The 25,746-nt window shown below is 51.4% G+C and overlaps 1 protein-coding gene across 5 annotated transcripts in view; it reads right to left on the bottom strand.

Annotated features, from left to right (window-relative positions):
* LOC116945009 (pre-B-cell leukemia transcription factor 1-like) overlaps positions 1–25,746 on the bottom strand; it is a 235,145-nt gene that overhangs the window by 187,103 nt on the left and 22,296 nt on the right. For all 5 annotated transcript variants that reach the window (XM_032959053.2, XM_032959049.2, XM_032959050.2 and 2 more), the window contains one exon: positions 18,308–18,381. In XM_032959053.2, the coding sequence (XP_032814944.1) occupies positions 18,308–18,381 (74 nt within the window). The remainder of the gene's footprint in view (positions 1–18,307; positions 18,382–25,746) is intronic.

Genomic DNA, 25,746 nt, shown 5'->3' with positions numbered 1-25,746 from the left:
CGTTTGCGTGATTTCTTCCGCGGGAGCGCTTTCCGACACGCGCGGACCCGGCAGCTTGTCTCGCCCAAGCGACTAATGCAAGAACCTAACAGTTTGTTCCACTCTTGGTTGCGCCACGACAAGGATTTTGCGTGGTTCATGAATATGCGGCCTCCGTAATGCAGGGGGGGGGGGGGGGGGTGGGGTGTCTCGCCGCACGCATCGCCGAGCAAAGCGAGTGGGCAGCGCTCGCTAATAACATGCATGGAGGGTTGGCTTATTAAACGTATTAAAGGGCGCAGGATATCGAGAAAACAAACTCGAGAATAAAATATCCGGCTCGCAGCCTTTGCGAGTCATTACTACTGATACGATTTTTTAAACTATTTTTTTTTATTTGACCAGGTAAGGCCCACTGAGCTATGTAGCTCTTTTTTCAGAAACGAGCCGGCCACAAGTGATAGCTCAACGAAGTGGCTTCTCACGTGGAAATGTATAGCAGCCAAACACTCGAAACGCACGTTTCATGAATGCGGAGGGGAAAACCAGAGGACCCGGAGAAAAATCCACGCGATCACGGGGAGAGACACACACGAAAACTCCAAGCATATATAGCTACAGGCGCCAGGGTCGGGATCGAACCCACGACCTCCCGTATACGAGGCGAGGTGGTTAACATCTCACCACCTTGGCACCCCCATGCTCAAAGGGGCAATGAGAGGCGCCTGTATCTGTTTGCTTGGCCAGTGGTGGAAATACTACAGTCCTGTGACCAGGCGTAGTCTATCAATAGCGTGACCACCATTGACAAACGTCTTAAAAAAAATATACGAGGCTTTTAAACGCCTCGTCCATTAGGTGGGTGCTGTTTTTTTTAAATGGTACCTGGCCCTACCGCAAAATCAATGCTGAGAGTTCGCAATGGGTCCGAGTAAGAGTCTGGCAAGTCGAGCGAGGACAATTGATCGCTCAAAAAAAGCCCGCTCGCCCGTGTCCCCGGGGGAGCCGGCGAGAATGAGAAATAAATTACTCGGCACGGATAGGAGAGGTTTGGTTGCGGCTTGTCTTGGAGGCGAGCCCGCAATGATGTGGAAATATCGGTCTTGTTTATCGGACAGAGGGAAGAAGTAAAACACCTGTGCGATTGTTAAGGTGGGGGGGGAGGCTTTGCTTCAATGCGTCGTCAGGTTATATTTTTTTGGACGGATGAATTTTCAAGCGTACGAACCGCCGAGACAGCGAGGGCCCCTTATTTAGCCGCGTAACGCCGACTGGCCAAAGCGCCCCAATTAGTCGCCAGGATCTGTTACCCATTGGCACAGCGTGGACACACACACACGGGCGTGTGCGGTGGTGGTGTGGTCGGGACTTGCGTCGTTGGCAAAATCGCGGCAGGTATTTTTTGTTGTTGACCGAGCTAACCTAGGTGAAGCCCAAACCAGGCCGAGATTGCAGCGCGGACCGGGAAACAAGCACACGAGCCTCCAGGATTGTAATTCGGCGCGTGGAGCAACGCCGGATCCATTTCGACGCCACACGGACGCCAACAACGATGCTCAGCGTAGCTTCGTACGGTTGACAGCAAGAGCCCCTTGCCAAGCACCTTATAGGCCGACACAGTTGCTATCAGCACCGCGTCCGTCTCAAATGGGGGAACGGTAGCGCAGTGGTTAGCACTGCACTGCGCTACAAATCCAATGACGGTGGTGAATATTTGAACCGGTCCTGGGCCTCTCCAAGGGAGACCTGGCCTCGAACGAGTACCCAGTGCGATGTGTAAACATACACAGGGGATGGCCCAGGGCGCGGTGCTGGCAACCCCACACAGTCTTGTGCTCTCCGAGGCCTTCATCGGCGCGACTTGTCAAACAGCGCTTGCCCGATCTCAAGTCGCTCGTTCGTCTCAGATGCAGCTCGTCGCTGCCGGCACAGGTAATGCCGTGCGCGTGGGCTTCGGGGCGCATGAACGCACCCGGTGCTCGTTAGGGCTGTGGACGGGGGCAGGGGCGGAGGGGGGCGAGTCTCGGAGCCGATGCGGTGGGCGCATCAAAAGGCTCATCGTGTTGCCTGGTGGCTTAGCAACAGGCACAGTTTACACGATGATAACTGGCGCACACACCACACACACGGACAGACACGAGCACGCAAGCACACACGCCCACACAGGCACGGACACACACACACATATGAACACCCAAAAAAGACAAAGATCCCCCGTATAGCCTTAAGATGCTGTTGGGGCAAGTGCTGTTAGAGAGCACCTATGGAGGTCGGCACGGCACACGAGGGGGTGGGTGGCCAAACACCACGGCTCGGCCGCCTTTGTCTCCCCAGTGGCGATGTTTACAACATACCGTGCCAGGTACTCATTTGAGGCCGAGTCGACCGAGGCAAAGCCGAGAACTAATTCCCGCTCCACACAAACACACGCGAGCACACACGCACACACACATTAACGCACAAACAGATATACACGAGCACACACGCACACACACATGAACACACACGCACATGAACACACACACAGATATACACGAGCACACACGCACACACACATGAACACACACGCACACACATGAACACACGCACACACACACATGAACACACACGCACACACACATGAACACACACGCACATGAACACACACACAGATATACACGAGCACACACGCACACACACATGAACACACACGCACACACACACACATGAACACACACAACAACAACCGCCATTCGCCACTAAGTGGCGGTGACGTCACCACGACGCTTGTGCCAGGCTATGTGCACCCTGAGGCCACGTGAAGTGTCGAACGCCCGCTGGCAGGAGGTCACGGGGCATACCCAGATGCCACGGGTCGACTGGTCGGCAAAACAACCCCCTACCTCCTCGCGGTGCCGGACGGGCAACTTTGTCGTGGACAGTGCTGTGGGGGGGAGATCCAATTTTGATTGGCTCCTCCCCTCATGGCATATGTGTCCACCACAGGGGCTAAACGGGGGCTCTGGACGGGTGCGAGGGGCTGGTAACCCCTCCACCTTCAATTAATTACCACGAAACCACGAGTTAAACATGAACACACACGCACATGAACACACACACACACAGGCGCGCTCATCGCCAGCATTCCCTTTCTCAGTGTCGCCGCTGTTCTCCGCTGCCACACGGCCAGCCCTGCCAACGTCCATACAGCCCCCCCCCCTTATCTCGTGGGGCCAACCACGTAGGACAAAGTCTTCGCTGGCCAAGCAGAAAAAGGCCATACCTGGAGGGGGGCCGGGGGGGGGGGGCAGCGTGGTTTTATTTCGGAGACGTTCAAAATAAAAGAGGCTTTTTTTTCCCCCTCCTTCCCCGCTCGTGTTTATTTATCGTGCGCAGTTGGGCACTCATTAAACGTGAACGCAGTCAAGGAGGAGGCGTGGGGGGAGGCCCACACACATTCACAGATTAACACCACGACGACGATTTTCGTTGAACGCTTTGCTCCGTCGCCCTATTGTGGTCGCGGCACAGTTTACAAACAGCAAGAAAGAGGTTCAGAAACCTGGGGCAGGAGAGGCAAGAACAACAACAACTGTTCATTGGGAAATTAACTATCCTTGATTTAACCCCGCGCCAGACAATTAAACATTCGTCATAATTCCTGGTGGCGCATCGGGCAAGAGGTGGGGGAGGGGAGGGGTGGAAGATGTGAAGTGAAGTTGCCTTGATTAAAGCACCCCAGTTGCGTGCGCAAGCTGTTGACCCAAGCCAGCCGAGTTCAATTCCTGGCCATGGCTATCGTCGACGGCGAGTAATGTCCCGCGCCAAGCCCTGGGACTCGCGATTTGTTAAACATTTACACCCGGGACCCAGAGGTCAGGTTCCAGCCCATCATCACTTTGAGGTCAGCAAAGCGAGTACCGCTCCGTGTGGCGGGTTCAACAAGCGGCCGTTTCGAGAAAGAGACACTGGGGGCCCCTACCTACCTACCGACCACGTGAATGCGGAAATTCGTATACCACGAGCTCAGACCCTCCACCTTACGGGGGGGGAGCTCAGACCCACTACCTTAGGGGGGGGGGGGAGCTCAGACCCACCACCTTAGGGGGGGGGAGCTCAGACCCACCACCTTAGAGGGGGGGGGGGGCGCTCAGACCCACCACCTTAGGGGGGGTGGGGGTTGCAGGGCATGCGTCTGAGTAAATCGACGAACCCGGACTTTTAAGAGAAAACTGCCATGGTTGTTTTTGTTTTGTTTGTTTGTCGTTATGACGAAACGTGTCGAGGCAAAGCTTTGCAACGGCATCGATGGCCGAGCGTCTCTCATCGTGTACAGACAGAGCGTGAGCGGAATTGGTCTGATGCTCGTCTTAAAGCAGCGGTGGCCGTTTCCACCTTTGTATGGCCGGGACCGGGCCTCTACGTAAGACACACACACACACGTCTACGTAAGACACACACACACACGTCTACGTAAGACACACACACACACACGTCTACGTAAGAGACGCAAAAAAGTCTACGTAAGACACACACACAAGTCTACGTAAGACACACACACAAGTCTACGTAACACACACACACACAAGTCTACGTAAGACACACACACAAGTCTACGTAACACACACACACACACAAGTCTACGTAAGACACACACACAAGTCTACGTAAGACACACACACAAGTCTACGTAAGACACACACACACACACAAGTCTACGTAAGACACACACACAAGTCTACGTAAGACACACACACAAGTCTACGTAAGACACACACACACACAAGCCTACGTAAGACACACACACACACAAATCTACGTAAGACACACACACGAGTCTACGTAAGACACACACACACAAGTCTACGTAAGACACACACACGAGTCTACGTAAGACACACACACAAGTCTACGTAAGACACACACACACAAGTCTACGTAAGACACACACACAAGTCTACGTAAGACACACACACACAAGTCTACGTAAGACACACACACACAAGTCTACGTAAGACACACACAAGTCTACGTAAGACACACACACAAGTCTACGTAACACACACACAAGTCTACGTAAGACACACACACAAGTCTACGTAAGACACACACAAGTCTACGTAAGACACACACACACAAGTCTACGTAAGACACACACACACAAGTCTACGTAAGACACACACACACACAAGTCTACGTAAGACACACACACAAGTCTACGTAAGACATACACACACGGAACACAAGGCAAGCGATTAAATGGAAGTGAAACACAAATTAGCCGAGCAAATCACAAACGAGGACAACTTCGCCGTAGCGGCAGCAGGGAGCGCGAAGACGCCCATGCAGAACTGGTTTGGTAAGGGCCGGGGGAAGTCGCGGGCGATGGGGGGGGGGCAACGAGGGGGGGGGCGACGGGGGGGGGGGGGACACGGCGGCGTCGCGACTTGGACCGAGATTCGGAGTTAACGGGGGGGGGGGGCCCGTGAGCACCACGAGGCAGACAGAACGAGACGGCTGGGACAGCCCTTGGGGAGGGGGCGGGGAGGGAGGTGGAGTGATCTACGCACCGCGCTCACACGGACATCGCCGCGCGTGGAGGGAGTGGCAGCAGAGAAACTGGTTGGAAATTCCACATTCCCATGGCAGTGACCGGGCACAGGCGCTGTTGACTGCACCGTCCAGGTGGTGCTCTCCCAGAGGGTCAGGACGTCGCAAAGTGACGAGGCTGCCGATGATGATGATGATATCACCGACGACCATGCGGCGATTTCATTACGCTGATATTGGGTGAAGGATGGTTGAGATCAATGATTGAGACACCAATGACCGAAATGTCGTGATGATGACGATGACGACGATGGATGATGATGCTCGTCGATGAAGTCACTGGGATTTAAGCTCATCCCTTTCCCTCTTAAGAGCTCTGCATTCCAAAGGACAACGACCACCCCCACCCCCACCGTGTAAACTTAACAGGCTGTTGGAGCGAAGCGCTGTTAGCGAACGCCACCTATTCCGGCCGGCATGGCACACGTAACAATAGCAAGGAGAGCAACGGCACCCGGCCACCTTTGTCTCCCCAGTGGTGATGTTTGCACACCGCGCTTTGGTGCCCATTTAAGGCCAAGGCGACCACACGCACACACACACGCGCGCGCACACGCACGCACACGTTACACACACGCACGCGCGCGGTGATTTATAGCGAGAGATCACACGGTCTCATTGCGTGCAACACACGAAATATTCAGGCTTCTGCATCTTGTTTAGAGAAGCGACAGGGAGACACGGAGAGAGAGAGAGGAACCGCACGCATTCCCTGGGCGGTCTTGGCAAATATTATGATGCTCCAAAGCCCCCCCCCCACTAATCCACTTTGGATTAGTTCTGGCCAAACAAAACAAACACGAGACAGGGAGGAGGAGGGGGGAATAAACACCGCACACTCGCAAACGCGGCGAGCACATAGCGCGCGCACACCACCACACACGTGTCCCGTCGCACAAGTGGCAACTTTTGACCCCAATGCACCTCCACACACCCTCCCCCACCGCTACTCACCCATGCACCCATCCCCTCCCCCACCCCTCCCACCACCCCCACCCCATCCGCACGGCCAGCACATCCACCCCCGCCCTTCCATCCCACCAGGCCCCATCACCGCCTCCCACCACCCCCCTCCTGCTTTATCCCAAGAGGGCATGGGTCAACGCATCCGCTGCAGCGCCAAAGGAGCCTCAAGTCGCAGACATTAGCTCGTTCACGAGAGCGAGAGAGCCAGTGAGTGAGCGAGCGAGAGAGCGAGCGAGCCAGTGAGCGAGAGAGCCAGTGAGTGAGGGAGAGAGCGAGCGAGTGAGGGAGAGAGCCAGTGAGTGAGCGAGAGAGCCAGTGAGTGAGTGAGCTAGAGAGCCAGTGAGCGAGTGAGTGAGGGAGAGAGCGAGTGAGTGAGTGAGCGAGAGAGCCAGTGAGTGAGTGGGTGAGCGAGACAGCGAGTGAGTGAGCCAGTGAGGGAGCGAGTGAGCGAGCCAGTGAGGGAGCGCGCGAGCGTGCAAATGAGTGAGTGAGCGAGCGAGAGAGAGAGAAAGAGCCGGCAGGAGTCTGAGCTTATTCATCCCGTCTAACACAAAGATGCTTCTTCGGGATGCTTGGATTTAATACTGGGGAATTGGGCTTTCCAGATTATTGGTTTGATATATATGGTGGGGCAAAGTGTAGGTACTCCCACATCTCCCAAGCTGTACGGACAGCGTAAAGGTCTCTCTAGCGGAGGACCTTCTGCCAGAAGTGGAGTGAGCAATTCCGCAGGGATGCGCCTTTACCTTAAACACTTTGACTTGGCTGCAGGAGGCTGGGACTATGTGTTTTCGAATGAGTTGTAAGTAACTTGTGTCTAAAAAAAAAACGGAGAATGGATTTTAGAAATTGGTGGTGTGAGGTTCAGTTCTCGGGTGAACTGGTTTCAAAATATAATCGGCTTCGAGAACTTGATTACAGGAGGGCGAGTTTCTGGGCCCAGTGAATTTGAGATTCGATGCGTGAAGAGCCAAAAACAGCAGATTTGACAACGGAGAGCCTTGTCGCTCTCAACTCCAGAGAGGAAAAACAAAGTCTTTGTTTGGGGAATCAGCGTCTTGAGACTCATTTCCAGTCGAGCAGAAGAACGGCTCTGGGAGAAACTACCGGGAAATGTTTTTTTTGTTTTTAAGGACAATTCTGCAAATCGTGGTAAGGTTAAAGGACGCTTGCAGGATTTTTGTTTTTTGCTTTAACCGTTCGTCTCCCCCCTGTCTGTCGGATGGGAAAGGGAGACAGAAAAAAAGGCAGAGGCAGTAGCACGGTGTGGACGCTGCACCCTGCGGGATTTATAAAATGCAGAAATAACTTGAGATGGCAGGTGGGGGAAATATATCATACTGTATTTATTTCACTATTACGCTTGAAACGTGTAAAGACATCGCACTTTGGACAGACACTTCAAGCACTGTGAGCATCGCACACACTTCACCTCGCGGAGATCTGCAGGGACATTGAAACGTAAAAAAAAAACAGTCTCATTTCTGATTGGATAGAGTGGCCATTCTAGGCCTCCCCGTTGGGTCTCCATTGCCAGTCTCCCACAGCCAAGGATTTTCCAGAATCGTTAATGCAGCCAATTAAATAGTACGTGTGTGCGTGTGTGTGTATTAGGTCATGATTGGTCAATGACAGGACTTGTCCCAATAGTATGCTGAAGGCTACACGGGGGATCTTTGTCTTTTTTATATTAAGGCTGTAATGATGCATCATTTATATCCTTGGTTCTTTCGGTAAAGTCACGTAGAAGGGAAACAATAAAATAAAAATATAAAGCAATAAAAATGCATCATTTCATCGATTGCTATTGCTCCCTATGCTTACGATACACACGATTTGAATCGTGCGAGTACTATTATTTGTTTCATTTTACCCCAATTGCACCAACTATCATGTTGCTATTATCTTTTATTGCGATGTTAAGTTTATTATTTAAAAAAAAATCTAAAGCCTTCAATGCAGGGCATCATGAATTATCCCTCTAGGGGTATTCAAATCCGTTACCATTTTGTTAGAACGTAACAGTGGTTGCCCTGTAGATAAACTGGACCCTGCCATGATACTATGGAATTTCCACCAATGCCTTAGAGCTGCCAGTATATTATGAATCCCACCCAATGGTAGTAAAGCACGGATATAATTACTTTTGAACTTAGAACATCCAACCAAATAACACGTTTAGGAGAGATAAAACGTTCACCGTGAGTTACGACTTAGAGTGGCCACTATCCACTGGAGGTAGTAGGTTCGATCCTGGACTCTGACGATGCCCGTTATATATTTGGAGTTCGCGTGTTCTCTCTCTCTCTCTCCGTGGTCGCATGGATTGTTCTCCGGGTTTCTCCGGTTTTGCCCTCCACGTTTAGAAACATGAGTTTAGATCATATGGCAGTGACTAACATTCCCACGTGCAATGGTGGTGATGATACAAGCCACTTTGATGCGCTATCACGTGTTGCTAGGTCGCCTCTGAATAAAGAGAGAGAGAGAGACAATTGCTCAGAGGGTACGACGGTTTAGAGTTTCGTTTACTGGACTATTATAGATTTCCTTGTTACATCTTCAATGTCATCCGACCAACAAGAGTTCTCAAGTTGCTGAAGAAGCTCCCAGGAGGGTACAGAACGAAATGTTGAACATCGTGCCCAACAACAATTATAACTAAACAACATTTTTTTTTTTACCAGGTATGGCCCATTGGACTGTAGGGCTCTTATTCAGAAGCGACCCGCCTATCACAAATGATAGCCCAACGAAGTGGCTCATCGTCATCATCATCATCACGTGGACTTTGTTGTTTGTTAAAGCAGCAGTCGAAGACCCTAAACGCGCGACGTTGATTCTAAACGTGGAGGGAAAAAAATCAACCGGAGGACCCGAAGTAAAATCTACACGACCACGGGTTCGAGAGAGAGAGACAGACAAACACTCCAAAATATACAGAGCTTGGGTACAACCCGTAAACAACAGCAACAACAACGACGAAGTTGGCCGCTGCCAAATCTGGTGCTGGGTTTGTTAGGGAGGGGTGGTAGTGGGGGGAGGAAAGGGTGGGTGGGTGGGTGGCTGGGTGGGGGCAGCTACAGGTCAAATTCTCGAGCGGCTACATAAGCAGCTTTAAATTTAGCGCAGGAGTTTGGCTGCAACGTCGGAGAGGACACGAGGAGGCTCGCTCGCTCTCTCTCCCTCGCCGTGGTGCAGCCCGGGGCCCCTGCAGGGGGGCACTTTAATGAGGGGCTGCCCTGAGGGGGGAGGGAGGCCAGACTTTAGGGGCCGCAAACGGTTTCTGCAATTATCACATTTCCCCCGCCCCCCACCACCACCACCACCCCCAGCCTCACGGATCATGGGAGAGACCAGGCTGCCCCCCCCCCACTCCGGCTCGGGGGCAGGAGGAGAGGGAGCAGGAGGAGGAGGTGGAGCAGCGGTGGTGGCGCGCGGATTCGGGCCACGGGGGTCGTCAAGGGTCAAAACCCCGGCCGGGATTGACTCGGACGGCAAAAGATCGTCACCGCCGCAACGTCGTGAACGTTTTAAATCGCCGTCGCCACCGTCCTCTTTACCATCTTCATCATCATCTACTCCTTGGTCACCATCACTTTAATCATCATCACTTTAATCGCCATCATCATCAGTGCCACTATCACCGCCATTATTTCTTCAATCGTAAACACCACCACCACCATTATCATCACTCGCATCATATTCACTGTCATCACCATCATCATGCCTCTGGGGTCGATAAAACGGCTACTGACTGTTGAGGCTACACCACTTGGTGGTGGATCGATCAGTGATGGTTGCTCCCATGGATATCATGTCACCCGCCATAGGAATGTGGAATTTCCCCCACTGTAACGCAACCGTGGTATATACACACATACACAGAATATTTTAGGCGCGCAGCACTAGCGTAGCACACAGAGCGCAAACAGTGCCTGCGTTCTAAGGGGCATTCTACAGCACGCACACAGGACCGTACCGAAATGTCCCACAGTCAAAATAGCACAACCCTATAAATACAACAGCCACTGCCGTACAAACGATAACCCTAACCCCACGACCACAAGTCGCTATCATCAGTCATCACCCCGTTACTCCTCCAGCCACCGATGGCTTTTATGTTTCGCAGCAAAATATTGACATAACGTCGTCGATATAATGACACACAGACTGAGCACACTTGCCAGTGGCCAAGTGACTGTCGGTCTGAGATTTCCGTTTAAAGCGAATGCTTCCGCGTCTGTCCGCGAACACACACACACAGACACAGGCCAGGGGTGGGGAACGTCCGGCCCGCGGGCCGTATGAGGCCCCGCGAAATCATTTGGTCTCTGGCCCTGCCAAGGCAACCGCAGGGCGGGACTTGAAATCCAATAAATCTAAGTAGAGCAAAACCTGGAAAAGCAGTTGCGAGTAGCAACATCGTCAATATCAGCTAACATCATCACACGCCTCACCAAAGAGAAGCAGTTACAGCCACCACATTAGGGGTGAGTTAATTAAATGTTTGACCAAATATAACAGGCTAACTTTTAAGCTGATCATTTTGTATGGCCCGCGAATGATGTTATAAATATCCAAATGGCCCTTGGCAGAAAAAAGGTTCCCCACCCCTGAGCTAGAGGGAAGGCCTTTCAAGCGGAGAAGACAATTGCGCAGAGGGTTGTGGACTTCAGAGCGCATTGATCCCCGCGTGCACTCTGGACATGTGAAAAAAGAGCTTCCTAGTTTATCAGATTCCTCCTGCAGGAAAAAGATAAAGATTCTAATTCTGTATCGAGTGAACTCTCTCCCCGCGTCTCTCTCTCGCTCTCTCTCTCCAGTGAATCAGCCAGTCTTTATCCACTGTTTGATCATCCGCAACCCACCCTTGCCATATGGCGCCGTTTGCTTATTGTGTGCTGTTTGTTTGGTATTAATTGATTTGCAATTGCGATATCATTAGCATACGCAGCATGACGCAAAAAAGTGTGTTTCAGTTGATCCGAGTTAAGACGCAGAAAATAAATTGTAAACGAGGAATCTAATTTCATGAACACTGCCCAAATTTGGTAAGAGGGATGTAGCAGGAATAAAAATGCATTAGAGTTGGAAGGGAAATTTATTTGCAAAATTCAGCAAAAGTTATTGCAATATTCTGAGAGAAAATCTGTCTAACAAACCCTGAATCGTGTTTAAGATTCAAACTATGCAAATTATCGAGCGATAATATATTTAAAAAGGTGTGGGTGTTTCCTATTCTCTAACGAGCACTGGGTTGTCCTTATCCTTGTGTAGGTGGAAATTCCACATTCCAATGGCAAGGATTGCATGAAATTAATTTGTCCATAATTGCTTTCAAATGTACAGCGAATTCTGAAATCGCAACCGGGTGTCAACTCAGTCCATCATCCCTCTGTGGTCGATAAAATAGATACCGCTTTATTGGCAGTGAACAGTGGCTCTATTATGGACGTCATGATCCCTGCCATGTAAATGTGGAATTTCCAGCAATGCTTCAGGACCACCAATTGAGGTGAGCAACACTCCGGACGGTCGCTGACGCAAGGAGGCACCGACGTTCTCATTATATAGGTGCAAATTATTATTATGATGCTCCATTAACGTCCACCGTACAGTGTGCGCTCTGTCAAGTTGCATTGCAATACCTGTTAGGCCAAACCACCGTAAGGGCCAAACTGCCCACGGGGCAATACGTGGCATATTTATGACAGCTGTCGTTATACACACATTTGCGATATTCTGACGAGACCCGGGAGGGTCAGAGTTCTCGTGTGCCTGCGGTTTGTCATTCCGATCCAAACGCCAAACGCAATTTCTGAAGCGCACGGACACGCGCGGGTAATTTTTGACGGTACTTCCTTTTTTTTCCCACGCGCGCGCGGATTTTTGCTTGAGCCGTGGCCGAGCAAGCCAACGTTGCTAAGAGTCTCCAGGTGCGCGGGCGGGCGAGCGGGCGAGCGGGCGGGCGGGCGCGTCTCTGCACCGCTCTGGACGGACGAAAATACCAGACGAGCCACTCCGCTGGTAATTACTTGGGTGACCGGCCAAAAGGGTTGCTTTTTTTTTGTCCGTCAACCGATACACACATGACAGGGTTATTTATAAACAGAGAGGCCCGCACACGCTGCGAATACAGTCGAGTGTAGGAGAGAGACACCCAACAATTCACGACTCTTGTCCACGCGACGGTTATTTATGGTATTCGGCTAAATGTGATCGTCGCACCAACAATAATGGCAGATCAAACGACGTGCAAGTTTTATGTGCAAGATTAACGCCGCGCATGATCATTCGAATACATTATTTACGTTATTATTCACGCGTTGAATCCATTTTTGTTGTTGTTATAAAAGTGTCTGTAACAGACACAACAACTGTTTTAAACACAGAACAGAGACTTCCAATTGGCCCATCTGCACAGGGCCATCTCCTGTCGTTCAGAATTAATCTTCCGTAGGGCGGTGTGAACGCACATTGGGATCCGAGAATGGAACGCGCATTATACATTAGAATTATTATTACTACTGACCAAGGTGCCCAGGTTTTTGTCGTTGTCGATTGTGCTTTTGCACGATCAGCGTCACAAACCAAGCGCGTTGTAATGCAGCATCACAAAACCAAACGTGTTGTAATGAAAGATAACTTTTTGCTAAATGATCCCACCACCTTCGCTTGCATACTGTGCGCAACGCGACCGCCGTCAACATGTGCGCTCTTTACAAATGCTTAGGCAATATAGTTGGCGATATAGTAGTAATAATAATAAGCAGCGAGTACGCAAAGACAAGGTGCAACGATCATCTTGTCAAACAATTAAATCGTAAACGGTAATTGCCGGCACATTGTTCACTTCGCGAGGGGAGCCTCGTTTTGCTTTTCGTGTCGCGTCAATATGCACGCTCGTACACACACACACGGTGAGACACACCAGTGCATCTTCACACAAATTAGGCGCCGGCTATCCCCCGTATAGCCTTCAAAATCTGTAGCAGCAAGTACTGTTAGCGAGCCCCTATGAAGGCCGGCATGGTACACGAAGGGGTGGGTGGCCCAGCCTTTGTCTCCCCGGTGCCGAAATTTACACACTGGCTGAGTCGACCTAGGGGAGGCCCAGGAACCGGTTTAGATAATCGTCACTGCTGTTGGCCGTGAGTGGGAATCGAACCCGAGTCGCCGGGTTCATAGCACAGCGCGCTAACCGCTACACTACCGCTCCCCACTGCTCTGAGGTGTCGCAGCAGTGAGATGGCTCGGCTCGCAATGGTAACCGTCGTTCAACCGCACTCGTGCACATTTCTTTGGCGGCTAACAATACAAAACGGCGCACGCCGCATTTCTACAGAGTCGTCTGGCCGTTATATCCCAGGGAACAGACAGCGGGCCCCTGCCATGGAAATATAGAATGTCCAGCGCAGGCTTAAGGGCCCGAGCAAATGAAAGACGGAGCGACGAACCTTTGCAGCTCGTTTCGAGCAGAAAGAGGCTACGGCGCGGCTTGATTTGACTCGATGCCGCCGACTGTGTGTGTGCGCGCGCGCGTGCGTGCGATGCCATCGTGAATCAGCCAGGAGTCCTCGTTCCTGTATCGCACGGCCGGCCTGTGGCCGGCGGCGGCGTCCACACGTCACGGTACGATGTTTACTGCCCCCGATATGAGCGCGGGGACTAATGTATTTACGCGCGTCCGTGCATTACACAAAACTGTTTTTTATGCGTAAACAAATGATGCGGCGAGGTGCTTCAGCGGAGGAAAATTGCCCACGCAGTGTTGTGAAGACGTCCCGCGAAATACGGTTCATCGACTGCGGGGTAGTTTGCTCCAGCTCCGATATAAAGATTTTAAAATTGCTACAAAACCGCACCGTAAAGCGACCGAGCGCGTGTCTGTGCCGAGCAATTGCACGGGCACACACGTGTTGCTTCCCTTTGCAGAAGAAGGGTAATGAGTCTGGGCGAGAATTTTCGAGGATGTCTCCCAACGCTCCCATGGAACACATGCGGACAAACTCATCTCCGTCAGCTACCCTGAGCCAGCGTTGACAAGTGACACATTCTCACGAGGAAGGCCTGTACGTCCGTAGAACGATGCAATTTGTGACTGTCCAGAGTGGTACTTTGTTTTTTATCGCCGCAGAGAGATGATGGGCTAGGTTACCGTAAACCCCCACCCCCACCATGTTTTGTATTTTGCTCGAGCCACTGCCTGGCTCAGTCGGAGGGCTGTTAGGCAACCAGAGCTCCCCGTATAGCCTTAAACAGACTGTCGGGTCAAGTGCTGTTAGCGAGCACCTACTCAGGCTGATTCGGCACACGAGGGGGTGGGTGGCCAACGCCATTCCTGGTAGCCTTTGTCTCTCCAGGTGCTGATATTTACACACCACACAAGGTACTCAATTAAGGCTGAGTTGACCTAGGGGAGGCCCGGGACCGGTTCAGATATTTTTGTCGCCGCGAGCGGGAATTAAACTCAGGTTTGCCGGGCTCGTAGGCACCCTCCCCACCCCCACATGTAGCACCTCCGATTCGCACGGTTGACTACGTACGGTACGAAAGAAGTTCAACATGCATACACACATAGTACACACACAGGCACGCGCACGCAAGCCACAGAGCTCATCTATAAAACACATAAATTGCGACCATGTTTTCAAATTCACGTGGCGGTGTCAAAACACACGAGCGCGCATTCAATAGGACAGCACTTCATAACAACAACAGGGCGGTGCGGTAATGATTCACCCACAACGCAAACCAGAGGCGTCCGCATTGACCGTCGAGGAACATAAATATCGTGCTTCGGAAGGACACGACGCTGGCCGGAGGCGACGATGACGACGACGACAACGGAGGCGGCGGCCGACGAGGCGGAGACTGGCGACGGAACGGCAGCCGAAGGACGGGAGCCGCGCGCGAGCGAAACCGCCGCGGATGGATGGGGCGATGACGTTACGTGCCGAGCCGGCGGGGCCCGCGCACGGCGAGGCCGCGTAAGGGATGGCGGCAAGTGGCAGCCGTGAAGCCTTCATCCGCCGGTGGGGGATTTGGTCGCGGCTGCTTTTGTTTGTTTGTTGGCGACCGTGAGCGGTTTATATTTTACAACGGGTTCGAAATGAGACCTGAGTAATGAAGGCGTCAGAGGGCGACCTGGATTACAGATACATTTTATTATTGTGCTGGGGAGATCTTCATACAGCAGTGGAGTGAGAATGGCTGTGTGTGTGTGTGTACGCACAGCATGTTATACATTACACACACACACTCGTATGTGCACGGACACATTATGCAAACACAAACGGATGCAGCTCGCTTATATGCAGAAATATAAATATATAACATGGACACTGTGTGGGTTTTGAAACATGATAGGACATTTACCAGAATGTTGTTTGCTAATTCTATACAAGGGACAGTGTGTGCAGCTTAATAATGGTGCCACATCTAATAGATGTGGATTTATGCTTGAGTAAATGCGTGCCTTCTGCACGTGATAGGACCTCGAAATTAATGCAAATGAGCGGTGCGTTTCAAACGACGCGGCTTAGGAGATCCTGCCGCGTATCGCACTGCCGTGTCGCGATTCCATCGCACGATCACGCCACCACGTACCGCGCGCCGGGGCCAATGCTGGTCAACTTATGGCCGACGTAGAATGTGTTTGCGTGTCGGTGGCAAAATGCACCCGCAAGTGAATCTCTCTCTCTCTCTCTTATTGTGTTATCGTCGTTTATATTAATATCGGAGGTATTTTGATTTAAAGCTTTCGTGACTGCAGTAATTCATATTCTTAGCTCTTTCGGTAAAGTCACGTTGAAGGGAAACAATAAAATAATTGTTTTATATACATTTTATTATTTTATTGTTTCCCTTCAACGTGACTTTACCGAAAGAGCTAAGAATTCCGGAGGTATTGTTTTGCGTGCAGTTTAAATCTGTGCGTGTGTTTGTGTGTATTGCATGGTTTCATAATTGATTTGCGGGTCAGATCGCACGAGTAAACAGTGTGTGTCGTACACCCTCCACCACCCAACCACGGGCGATTTATAGAAATCGGCTGTGTTGGGTGGAGCAGAGTGTACGACACACATTTTACTCCCGCGATCTGACAAAAAAAAAACAATTATGAATCATAATACCGGTCGCGAAAGCTTGCGTTGAAAAATTTACCGCAAGGGTTCCTGTTACAGCTGTTACCGCAACATCGAGCAGCTTACACGCAAATGCAACGCCGGATAAAAGAGGCGATGAAGCCTGCCTGTGGCCCGACATAGAAGGAGGGGACCTTCGACAAAGGGTGACTGCTTAGATAAATAGTGTCGTGGATTAACTATCATGTTACAGGTGTTTGAAATTGTTACATTCAATAAAAAAGTGCATATAAAGTGCATATGGAGGAGGAAAAAAACTATCTTCAGAAAAATCTTGACAAAATTGAGAGAGGAGGATTCCTGAGAAGCTCGTGAAATATTAAAGATATTCAAATATCTGGTGTAAAAATCATAGTAAATCCAGAGAAATCTGGTGTAAAATCATAGTAAATCCAGAGAAATCTGGTGTAAAATCATAGTAAATCCAGAGAAATCTGGTCTAAAATCAGAGGAAATCCAGAGACATCTGGTGTGAAATGAGAAGAAATGCAGAGAAATATGGTACAAAAATTATGAATTTTTGTTTCTAATAAATCTGGAGAAAACTCATACTCACTGGACCGAGCTCCCGTTGCCTTCCCGATTTCTCCAGTTAAGGAACAACTTGTGGGGAAAGTGACTGAGTCAAGCGGAGATGAAGCGACGTGAGCTGTGAGCGAGTGAGATAAAGAGTTTGTCCGGGTGGGGATTAAAAGCCTTGGGACATCGATGATGATGATGATGATAATGATGATGGACCAAGTGCATTGCACTTCAAGGGGACCATGTTGAGAAATGACACAGCTTCATCAAGGGCATGCATCGCTCTCTGTCACACCACATACTTTTATCACTCTGTGTATGTTTGCGTACACACTTTAAGCAATGTTTTTTTTAAAGATGTATAAACAAATTTATAGCAGAATATAGTAAAAGCGTGCTGGCTGAAAATGTGACGACTATTGCCAATAACAAATGTGGTTCCGTATATTTAAAAACGCACAAGTAATATGCTAATGTTTTTATTACACGTGTTTTTTTGCAATGTTTTAATTTAATGATGATAGTGGTAAAATGCTCAGCCCTCTCTTCCCGCACCGCTGCTCACACAGTCCCGGAAATGTATTTAGCAATGATATATAATGTGTAGTTATACTATCATACGTTAACACATGCGCACACCGCAAATGTAAATATAATGCATATCGCTGGGAATGGTACGAGCTAAAAGAAGGTTTGGAGCACAATCTCGTGTGAATGATACGAAGGCCGGCACGGCACACGAGGGGGTGGGTGGCCAACACCACGCCCGGCCGCCTTTGTCTCCCCAGTGGCGATGTTTACACACCACACCAGGTACTCATTTGAGGCCAAGTCGACCTTGGGGAGGCCCAGGACCGGTTCAGATAATCGTCACCGGTGTTGGCCGTGAGCAGGAATCGTACATAGCGCAGCGAGCTAACCGCTACACTACCGCTCCCCATTATATTTCCATACACGCATACCACGCATTCACACACACACACATACAATCAGCCGTCAAGACAGCGCACGCGCAAGGCAATCGCATCAATCATCTGGTACATATCATTTAGACACGCACGCACGCTCGCAAGCCGTACCGCTAAGTGTCCCGGACTTACCTGTCTTTTCTTTAATTTCGCACAGCACGCTGAACAACGCGGGCTTCATCCGATGGCAGTTGAGCGCGTGTTTTCTGCAATCGGCACAAACAACCGCAGTCAAAGACGAGCCACGGTCCTGCAACTGGCCGTGCAACCCAAACTATGGACCGTACACAGTAAACCTAAAGGAGGCACGCAGAGAGATACGTAGAGATTCATAGAGACACATGACAAACCAGTGTGCGACTGCGACCATGCCATCATCTTCTTCTTCTTCTTCTTCTCCTCTGTATGGCTGAGGAAGCAGTTCGAGGTTAGCGATCCATTTAACGGCTTCAGGCGAGGCAGAGAGAGAGCGGTCGCGATGCCGCCGGGAATGGATCTCTCAGGGCCAGGAGTTCGGTACGTGAGGCCATCGTCTGACTCGGGTGGTCGCCACGGCCACAATTTGGGCTGCACCCTCACGCTCCACTTGTAGAGCAAGTGGCCACCGCATCTTCTCTAGGCCTGTCCTCCAGCTGTTGAGGGTAGTCCAAGTTTTCAGTGGCCATGAAACCCAATGCTATAGATTGCATAGTAAACCCACTCTAGTCTGTGCTGCTTCAATGGAGGAGGAGGAGACCTACACGAATGCTCTCGCTCCTGAAGCCCCCTCTCGTCATGGCTAGCAGACCTCGACATTGGCATTTTAGCTGCGGAACGTATCGCTGCTGCCATCATACGCGAGGACGGAACAGTTGACAGCATTATCCCCCACGCACCGCACGGCACACCAGCGCAGCTTATCGAGGAGTGTGCGGGCAGTGCAACTCCACGGGGCCCTTCCGGGGGGCCGGAGGGGCACAGGCGCCGGGCTACATAGAGGGGGGCAACATTTTATATCCGAATACGCTGCGAGGCGAGAATAAAGGGCGGTACAGCAGTACCCGAGCGCCCTGCATTTACGGGCAGTGGACAGCCTCAAAGTCGAAGTGATTTTCTGCACAAATAAAACTCTTTGTTTGAACCCGTGGCACACCGCAGGAGGAGGGGGAGTAGAGGCGATGAAATGATAAACCAACGAAGAAAAGTGTAATGGGAAAGGGACGAAAGAAGAGAAATAATGAGAAAGAAGAGGAAATGCACGGACAGGGGAACGGTGAAACGGGACCTGGGACAGACAAAGGGGCCACGTGGCTCAAGATGAGCAGCAGGAAGAAGGGAGGAGCTCGAGACAGGCACGGGACGTGGGGGAGGAGAATGAATGACTGGGCCAAGGATGTGGGGACTGAGAGGCGGAACATGATGATGATGATGAGAGGGGAGGACAGAGAGAGAAGGAAGGAGTGAGCTGCATGGAGCAGCGTCTGTTTTCGCAGTGGGCAGGGAGGCATTCAGGGTGGGGGGTGGAAACATAAAGGCACGTGATTTACCACCTCAATGCTCATCTCCAATTGACAGCCCTGAGCCACTGGTGGAAATTCCTCGTTCCTATGGTGAGGGTGAGTTGAGGCAAAGAGAAACCATTGTTGACTTACCGCCCCCCCCCCCCCCAAAACTGGCATGCATTTTATTGACCCCAGGGGGATGATGGACTGAGTCAACCCACAACCAGGATTTGAACTCGCAACCTTCCGATTGTGCGTCGCTCGCTCTACCGCTGGGCCAGCCGATACACCAGATGTGTGAGGAGTGCGCTAAGGAATCGAGTTATTATACACGGATTCATCTTCTTGGTTCTTTCGGTAAAGTCACATCCTACGTGACTTTACCGAAAGAACCAAGAAGATGAATCCTTGCAGTCACGAAAGCTTTAAATCGAAAAATTATACACGGACTCATATTATTTATCACCGGAATTCTGTATGCACGCAAAAAGCCGCAACCGAGTCTCAGGGCAGTTTAAAGAAGGCCTTGCGTGGGGTGATAGTCCAATCCAAGCAAATCGCTTTTGTCAATCAAAGTCCGAAAAAACGCTGTTAAAGCTGCCACGAACACACGCACAGGCGTGTAGGCTTTTCGCGCAATCGTGCCGCTACGTACAGACAGGGCACGCGGAGGCGAGAACGCTCCGTGCCTGCGCGACACGAGGGCACGGACTCTGGGAACCCGAGCGCTCTAATTAAACGAGAAACCACAACGGGGTGAGACGCCACGCAATGCACGGATGCGAGCGTTTCTGCGCGCGGCGCCGCTGCACGTAGATAGCGACCGGTGTTTGTGTGTCCAAGTGCTCTGAGGACCTGGGCGTGTACGTGTCGAACGTGGGGCGGATCGTCCCCATCGGCTCGTCCGGGGAGAGACAGTGGTGAAAATCCCTCATTCCCTATGGCGGGGCGGGGCGGGGGGGGGGCCGGTCCCTCTAGTACAATGGTCACCTCCGATTAGCAAAGTGTGGCTACGTACGGTGCGAAAGAAGTGCAACATACATACACACTCTTGATTTTTCACGCAAAAGATACTCATCGTATCGACGCTGGAAGGACGATCGGCTGAACCGGCTCTTGCCTGGGTTTCGAACTCACAACCGCAGTGCCACCCCGGCCAAGTTACCCAAGCTCTCCATACCACGAGCTAAAAAAATACAAAAATAAAAATTCAACCCACTGCTGAATGTAAGGTTGCTCATCCTGCCGTAGGTCAATGAGGTTGTTTAAACCATACTTCACCACGCCGGTCAATGTGGGTTTGGCGAAGGGGGGCAGGTGGAGTGGAAAGCACCGGTTCAGATTACCGCTCACCGGGAATTTAACTCAGGCCGACGGTTTCGTTCGTGCAGTGCGCCAATCACTATGCCACCTCTCCGTCTACCCCGTTGTGTAACACGCGTATACAAACAGGCATCATACAGAACACGCGTACAGTGCAATATGTGCAGGCATATGACAAAGAGGAGGCATATGCATGCACTCTAAAACCACTCGCATGCATATGCATGTGCTGTGTGGCCTATGTTTTATAGTGGCTCATTCAGTTCAATGAATACAAAAAAGGGAACCGCTTGCACGGGGACACGCGCGTTATTGCAAACAATACGCACCGAGCACAATACTCACACCGCGTAAAAACATATATCTGTGTGTGTGTATTCACACGTTTTATTTATGTCTTCACTTTCCCATTAAACGACCCTGATGGAGGAGCACCGTGTATACGTCGCCTGGCCACTGCGACACAGGCGCACACACGCGCACACGTGTACACGCGTGTAAAAAACACACACGTGTACACGCGCGTAACAACACACACACGTGTACACGCGTGTAACAACACACACACACGTGTACACGCGTGTAACAACACACACACACACGTGTACACGCGCCCGCGCACACACACGCAGGGAGGCGGCCACGTTGCGTGCGGCGTTACGTGCCGCACGCTCATCTTGTCCGCTCGCCGTGTTTGTCACATTTATAACCGCATTAAACACATCCGAAACCCCTGGCGTCGTAAAACGCACCTTCGTGTCCTACTCGTTGGGGCAATATATCATTGGGCGCGTAAAATGAATAAATATGTATACGGGCGTGTGTGTGTGTGTAAAGAAAATATATGCCTCGCTTAATGAATTAATTAGCCAGGACAATGTTGACACGGCTCTCCCTGCCCAAACAACTCTGCCCAGGATTTTCCCCTCCGTCCGTCCATCATCAGGCGTTCACGGCAGTCCTCCCACGGCCAGGTGCGCTCGGCCGGCGGCACAAATCCTCCAACGGCGTAGCTCAGATCGCTCGCTGATGAGATATTCCCCATGACTAGGCCCGGGACAAACGGGAGCGTTTGCGTTGCCGCTCAAAGGCCTCGCTGTTCGTCCGGCACTAATTCTCTCTCTGTTACGATTTTGTTTGTCTTCTCCCCATCAGTGGCAGGTTTTAATTATTGTTGCCGTCAGGTGAGCTTATGGTTCCCCCCCCCCCCCCCATGCTGTAGAAGTGGTGGGGGGGGGGGACTCTATAAATTGAGGTCTCTAGAAGCAAGATATTGGCAGCAGTGAAGAACGATGACTGTGCTCTACTGATGAGTCCTAATAATGAGAAAACCGGTCCACGACTAATGAGGAAACGGGTCTCTATCACACTGCTGCCTGTTGGTCGGACGGTCGGTCACATTTGCTGCAAGCGGTGCAACTACCCCAGGGCCCAGGACAGTCGAAAAGCAGTAGGGGGGCTAGCGGGGGGGGGCTACGTTCAGCGCCCCCCCCCCCCACCCGCCCCGCACCTTCCGAATTGTTACAATCAATCAAGTCAAAATGTTGATTTAAAAAAAAACTGACCAGCAATCAAGCGACGGCTGCCGCGGCCTTTTCCTCGCATACACGCAGCGTGCTGAGAGAGCGAGCGCTGAGCGCACGGCGACAAGACGCGGAACGGACCGTGCCCGTCGCTCGGTCTTCTCGAGCGCTTCGCGTTTGCTTCACCTTCACTGTCTTGTGCCACCCCGGGATTTTGCACCAGCCCCCACCCCCGCCGCCCCGCCCCCCCCCCCATCTAAACCAAGGTCACCGGATTGGCCGGGGCGCCCTGGGGTACGAAGAGGAGGGGGCATTGAAGAACGGGGGGGGGGGGGTGGGGGGTGGGGGGCATTGCCATCTACTACATCCCGTGCGGGGGTTCGCTGCGTGGAGGCGCAGCGATCGTGCTGTGCGGGATACCGACCTGGAGGTGGGGCCTAGCGAGAGGCAGTTCACCAAAATGGGTTTTTGATCGACTTGTGTCGATTTTTGTTTAGGGTCATCCACCCCGCCCCCCCCCCCCCGCCCCCTTGTTGTACATCGGGCCTTTTGTTCTGGGCACTCAGGTTTGCTTCCCGCTGGAGACGATTTGGATCGAACCCCCAAAAAAAAATGACTCAGCAGACTTTACATGGCAGGAACCCCCTGAAAAAGAGCATTGAAGACCCATTTTTACATTCCATGGGTAAAATATGAAATTGCTGCATGTGTCCATAACAGAGGTGGGGAGGGGGGGGGGGGGTTGGGTTAGGTCTCGCGTAAGTATAAATGTGCCGTTAAACCCGCCACCACCCGACACAGCCAATTAGTAAGGCTCGTCATGTAAACATAACGTGGCCAATTAGTCACTACTTTGGCACATCGGTGTGTTAGAGAGGAAAGCCACGACATTTACAATTAGAGTGCGACGTTTCGCCGGTAATTACAACCAGCCTCATCAGGCGACAACCATATCGAACCCAAAAAACCTCAATTATGGATAATATTGGTCGCGAAAGCGGCATGTAAAAAAAAAGATGCAGATCCACTGTGAAGTATTTAACAGACTGTTCGGGGAAGCGTTATTTGCGAGTAGTACCGACGAACACCAGGCCTGGCCACCCTTCGTCTCCCCAGTGTTGATGTTTAAACACCACACCAGATACTCATTTGTGGCGAAGTCGACCTCGGGGAGGCCCAGGATCGCTTAAAATATCCCCCACTGTTTTTGGTCGTGAACGGGAATTGAATTTAGGTCGCCGGGTTCATAGCACAGTGCGCTAACCACTGCGCCACCGCTCCTTACACACAGAGAATATACACACGAATAAATACAGTGCCACACCTATAACTACACATTAAACTGTGGACATACCGTACACACACAACAACACTAAGTGGCAGTGACGTCACCACGGCACCTGTGCCATGTCAGGTGCACTTGGAGGCCACGTGGATTGTCGAAGGCTCGCGAACAGGAGGTCACGGGACAGACCCAGGTGCCATTGGTTGACTGACTGAGATGACTGGCAGTTGCACCAGCTGTGCCCACTCGCTGCATTTTAGCTGCTTGGCGCTCTGCCGGTTGTTGTGAGCGTCGCTCCTCTGCCCTCCATTTTTGTTGGAGGGAGACTGCCTCCAACTGCCCACGAGCGTCCTTCACGAAAATCCGTCACAGAATACACACAATACATATATATTCACGTACATTATATGGTGTCCTGAATCTAACTTCACAACAGCAGAACACCTATTGTTCAGAACAAGCTGGTCACGAGAATCAAATCTCATCCCATCATCGCCTACATATTATCGTTTTTCCCACGTGCCCATTCTTTTGGAAGACTGTATTTCATTATCTCTCTCCCTTCGAATTAACACTCCTGTGTATGGTAATTCACCTATCATACAAGGGACGTGATGATCCCCATTTCCTGCAGGAGCGAGCGTGCTGATAGTGAGCGCCCCTTAACACCGGCATGGCACGCGCTAGCACCGTTGTCCCCTTGCACTCGTACGCACACACCAGGTACTTATTTCGGGCCAAGTTGACCCACAGGAGGCCCAGGACCACCGATTTTATAAGTGGCCGGCAATCGAAGAAAGTGCATTAAACAGTGACCCTGCTCCGCTTTGCAATACAAAGACCCCCCAGCAAAAAGGGCCTCATTTGAACAGGCGGGCCTCCGCCAAGAAGGGTCCGGGTTGGGATGTTTGGCCGATTCCTTCTCGAATTCTTTTGGTTGAGCATCGGAGGGAACTCAGTGCTCCGGGAGAAACCCCACGCACGGATAGGCCAACAGCCCAAACGACGCACGGATAGGCCAACAGCCCAAACGACGCACGGATAGGCCAACAGCCCAAACAACGCACGAATAGGCCAACAGCCCAAACAACGCACGGATAGGCCAACAGCCCAAACAACGCACGGATAGGCCAACAGCCCAAACGACGCACGAATAGGCCAACAGCCCAAACGACGCACGGATAGGCCAACAGCCCAAACGACCCACGGATAGGCCAACAGCCCAAACGACGCACGGATAAGCCAACAGCCCAAACGACGCACGGATAGGCCAACAACCCCTACTCTCTAGACTACCACATTACCCTGCAGTTGAATATTTCCATAGGTAATTAAACAACAACAAAAATCCCACGTCTAAAGAGCAGGGCTTACAGAACATATCAACTGCGCACCCAATACGGAATGCAAATCCACGTAGCAATACTACTTTACAGCCCCACAAAATGTACCTTCATTATAAGCCAAAAAATATTTACAAGCAAATTCACTTTTTTTAAATAAAACAAGCCAATAAGCCGATTGATTAACGGAGCCTTCACCGCGTGAGGAACTCGACATCGCAGAGACACGCTCACACGCGAACGCACGTGTAAACCACCGCACACGCAATGATCTCCTGGTGGAAATTCCACAATGCTATGCCCGATGCAAGATTTTTACTATCATCATTATAAAACTGCAAAGCAGGTGCAACTCTGCACCAAACGGTGCTTATTTTACATCGACCCCAGAGAAATGATGAGCCAAGTTCAGCGGCGTAATGTGGTTGGCGTGGGCGCTGGCGCAAGGCGTTAAATTGGCAGTGGGCGCCCCACCCGACATCCCTGCTCTTCGTAACCCCAGCGCCTGGGCCCTCTCCGACCCATGAGCCCCAACACCGCCTCTGCAACAGTCGACAGCTTCCACCACTGTCCAGATTGACAAACAGCCCCCACCCCAACAGCCCCCCCGCCCCCC

This window comes from Petromyzon marinus, chromosome 22 (genome assembly GCF_048934315.1).
Source record: "Petromyzon marinus isolate PM22_M1 ecotype Great Lakes invasive population chromosome 22, UKy_Petmar_22M1.pri1.0, whole genome shotgun sequence".
NCBI lineage: Eukaryota > Metazoa > Chordata > Hyperoartia > Petromyzontiformes > Petromyzontidae > Petromyzon > Petromyzon marinus.
This window is presented reverse-complemented; position numbering and strand designations above follow the sequence as displayed.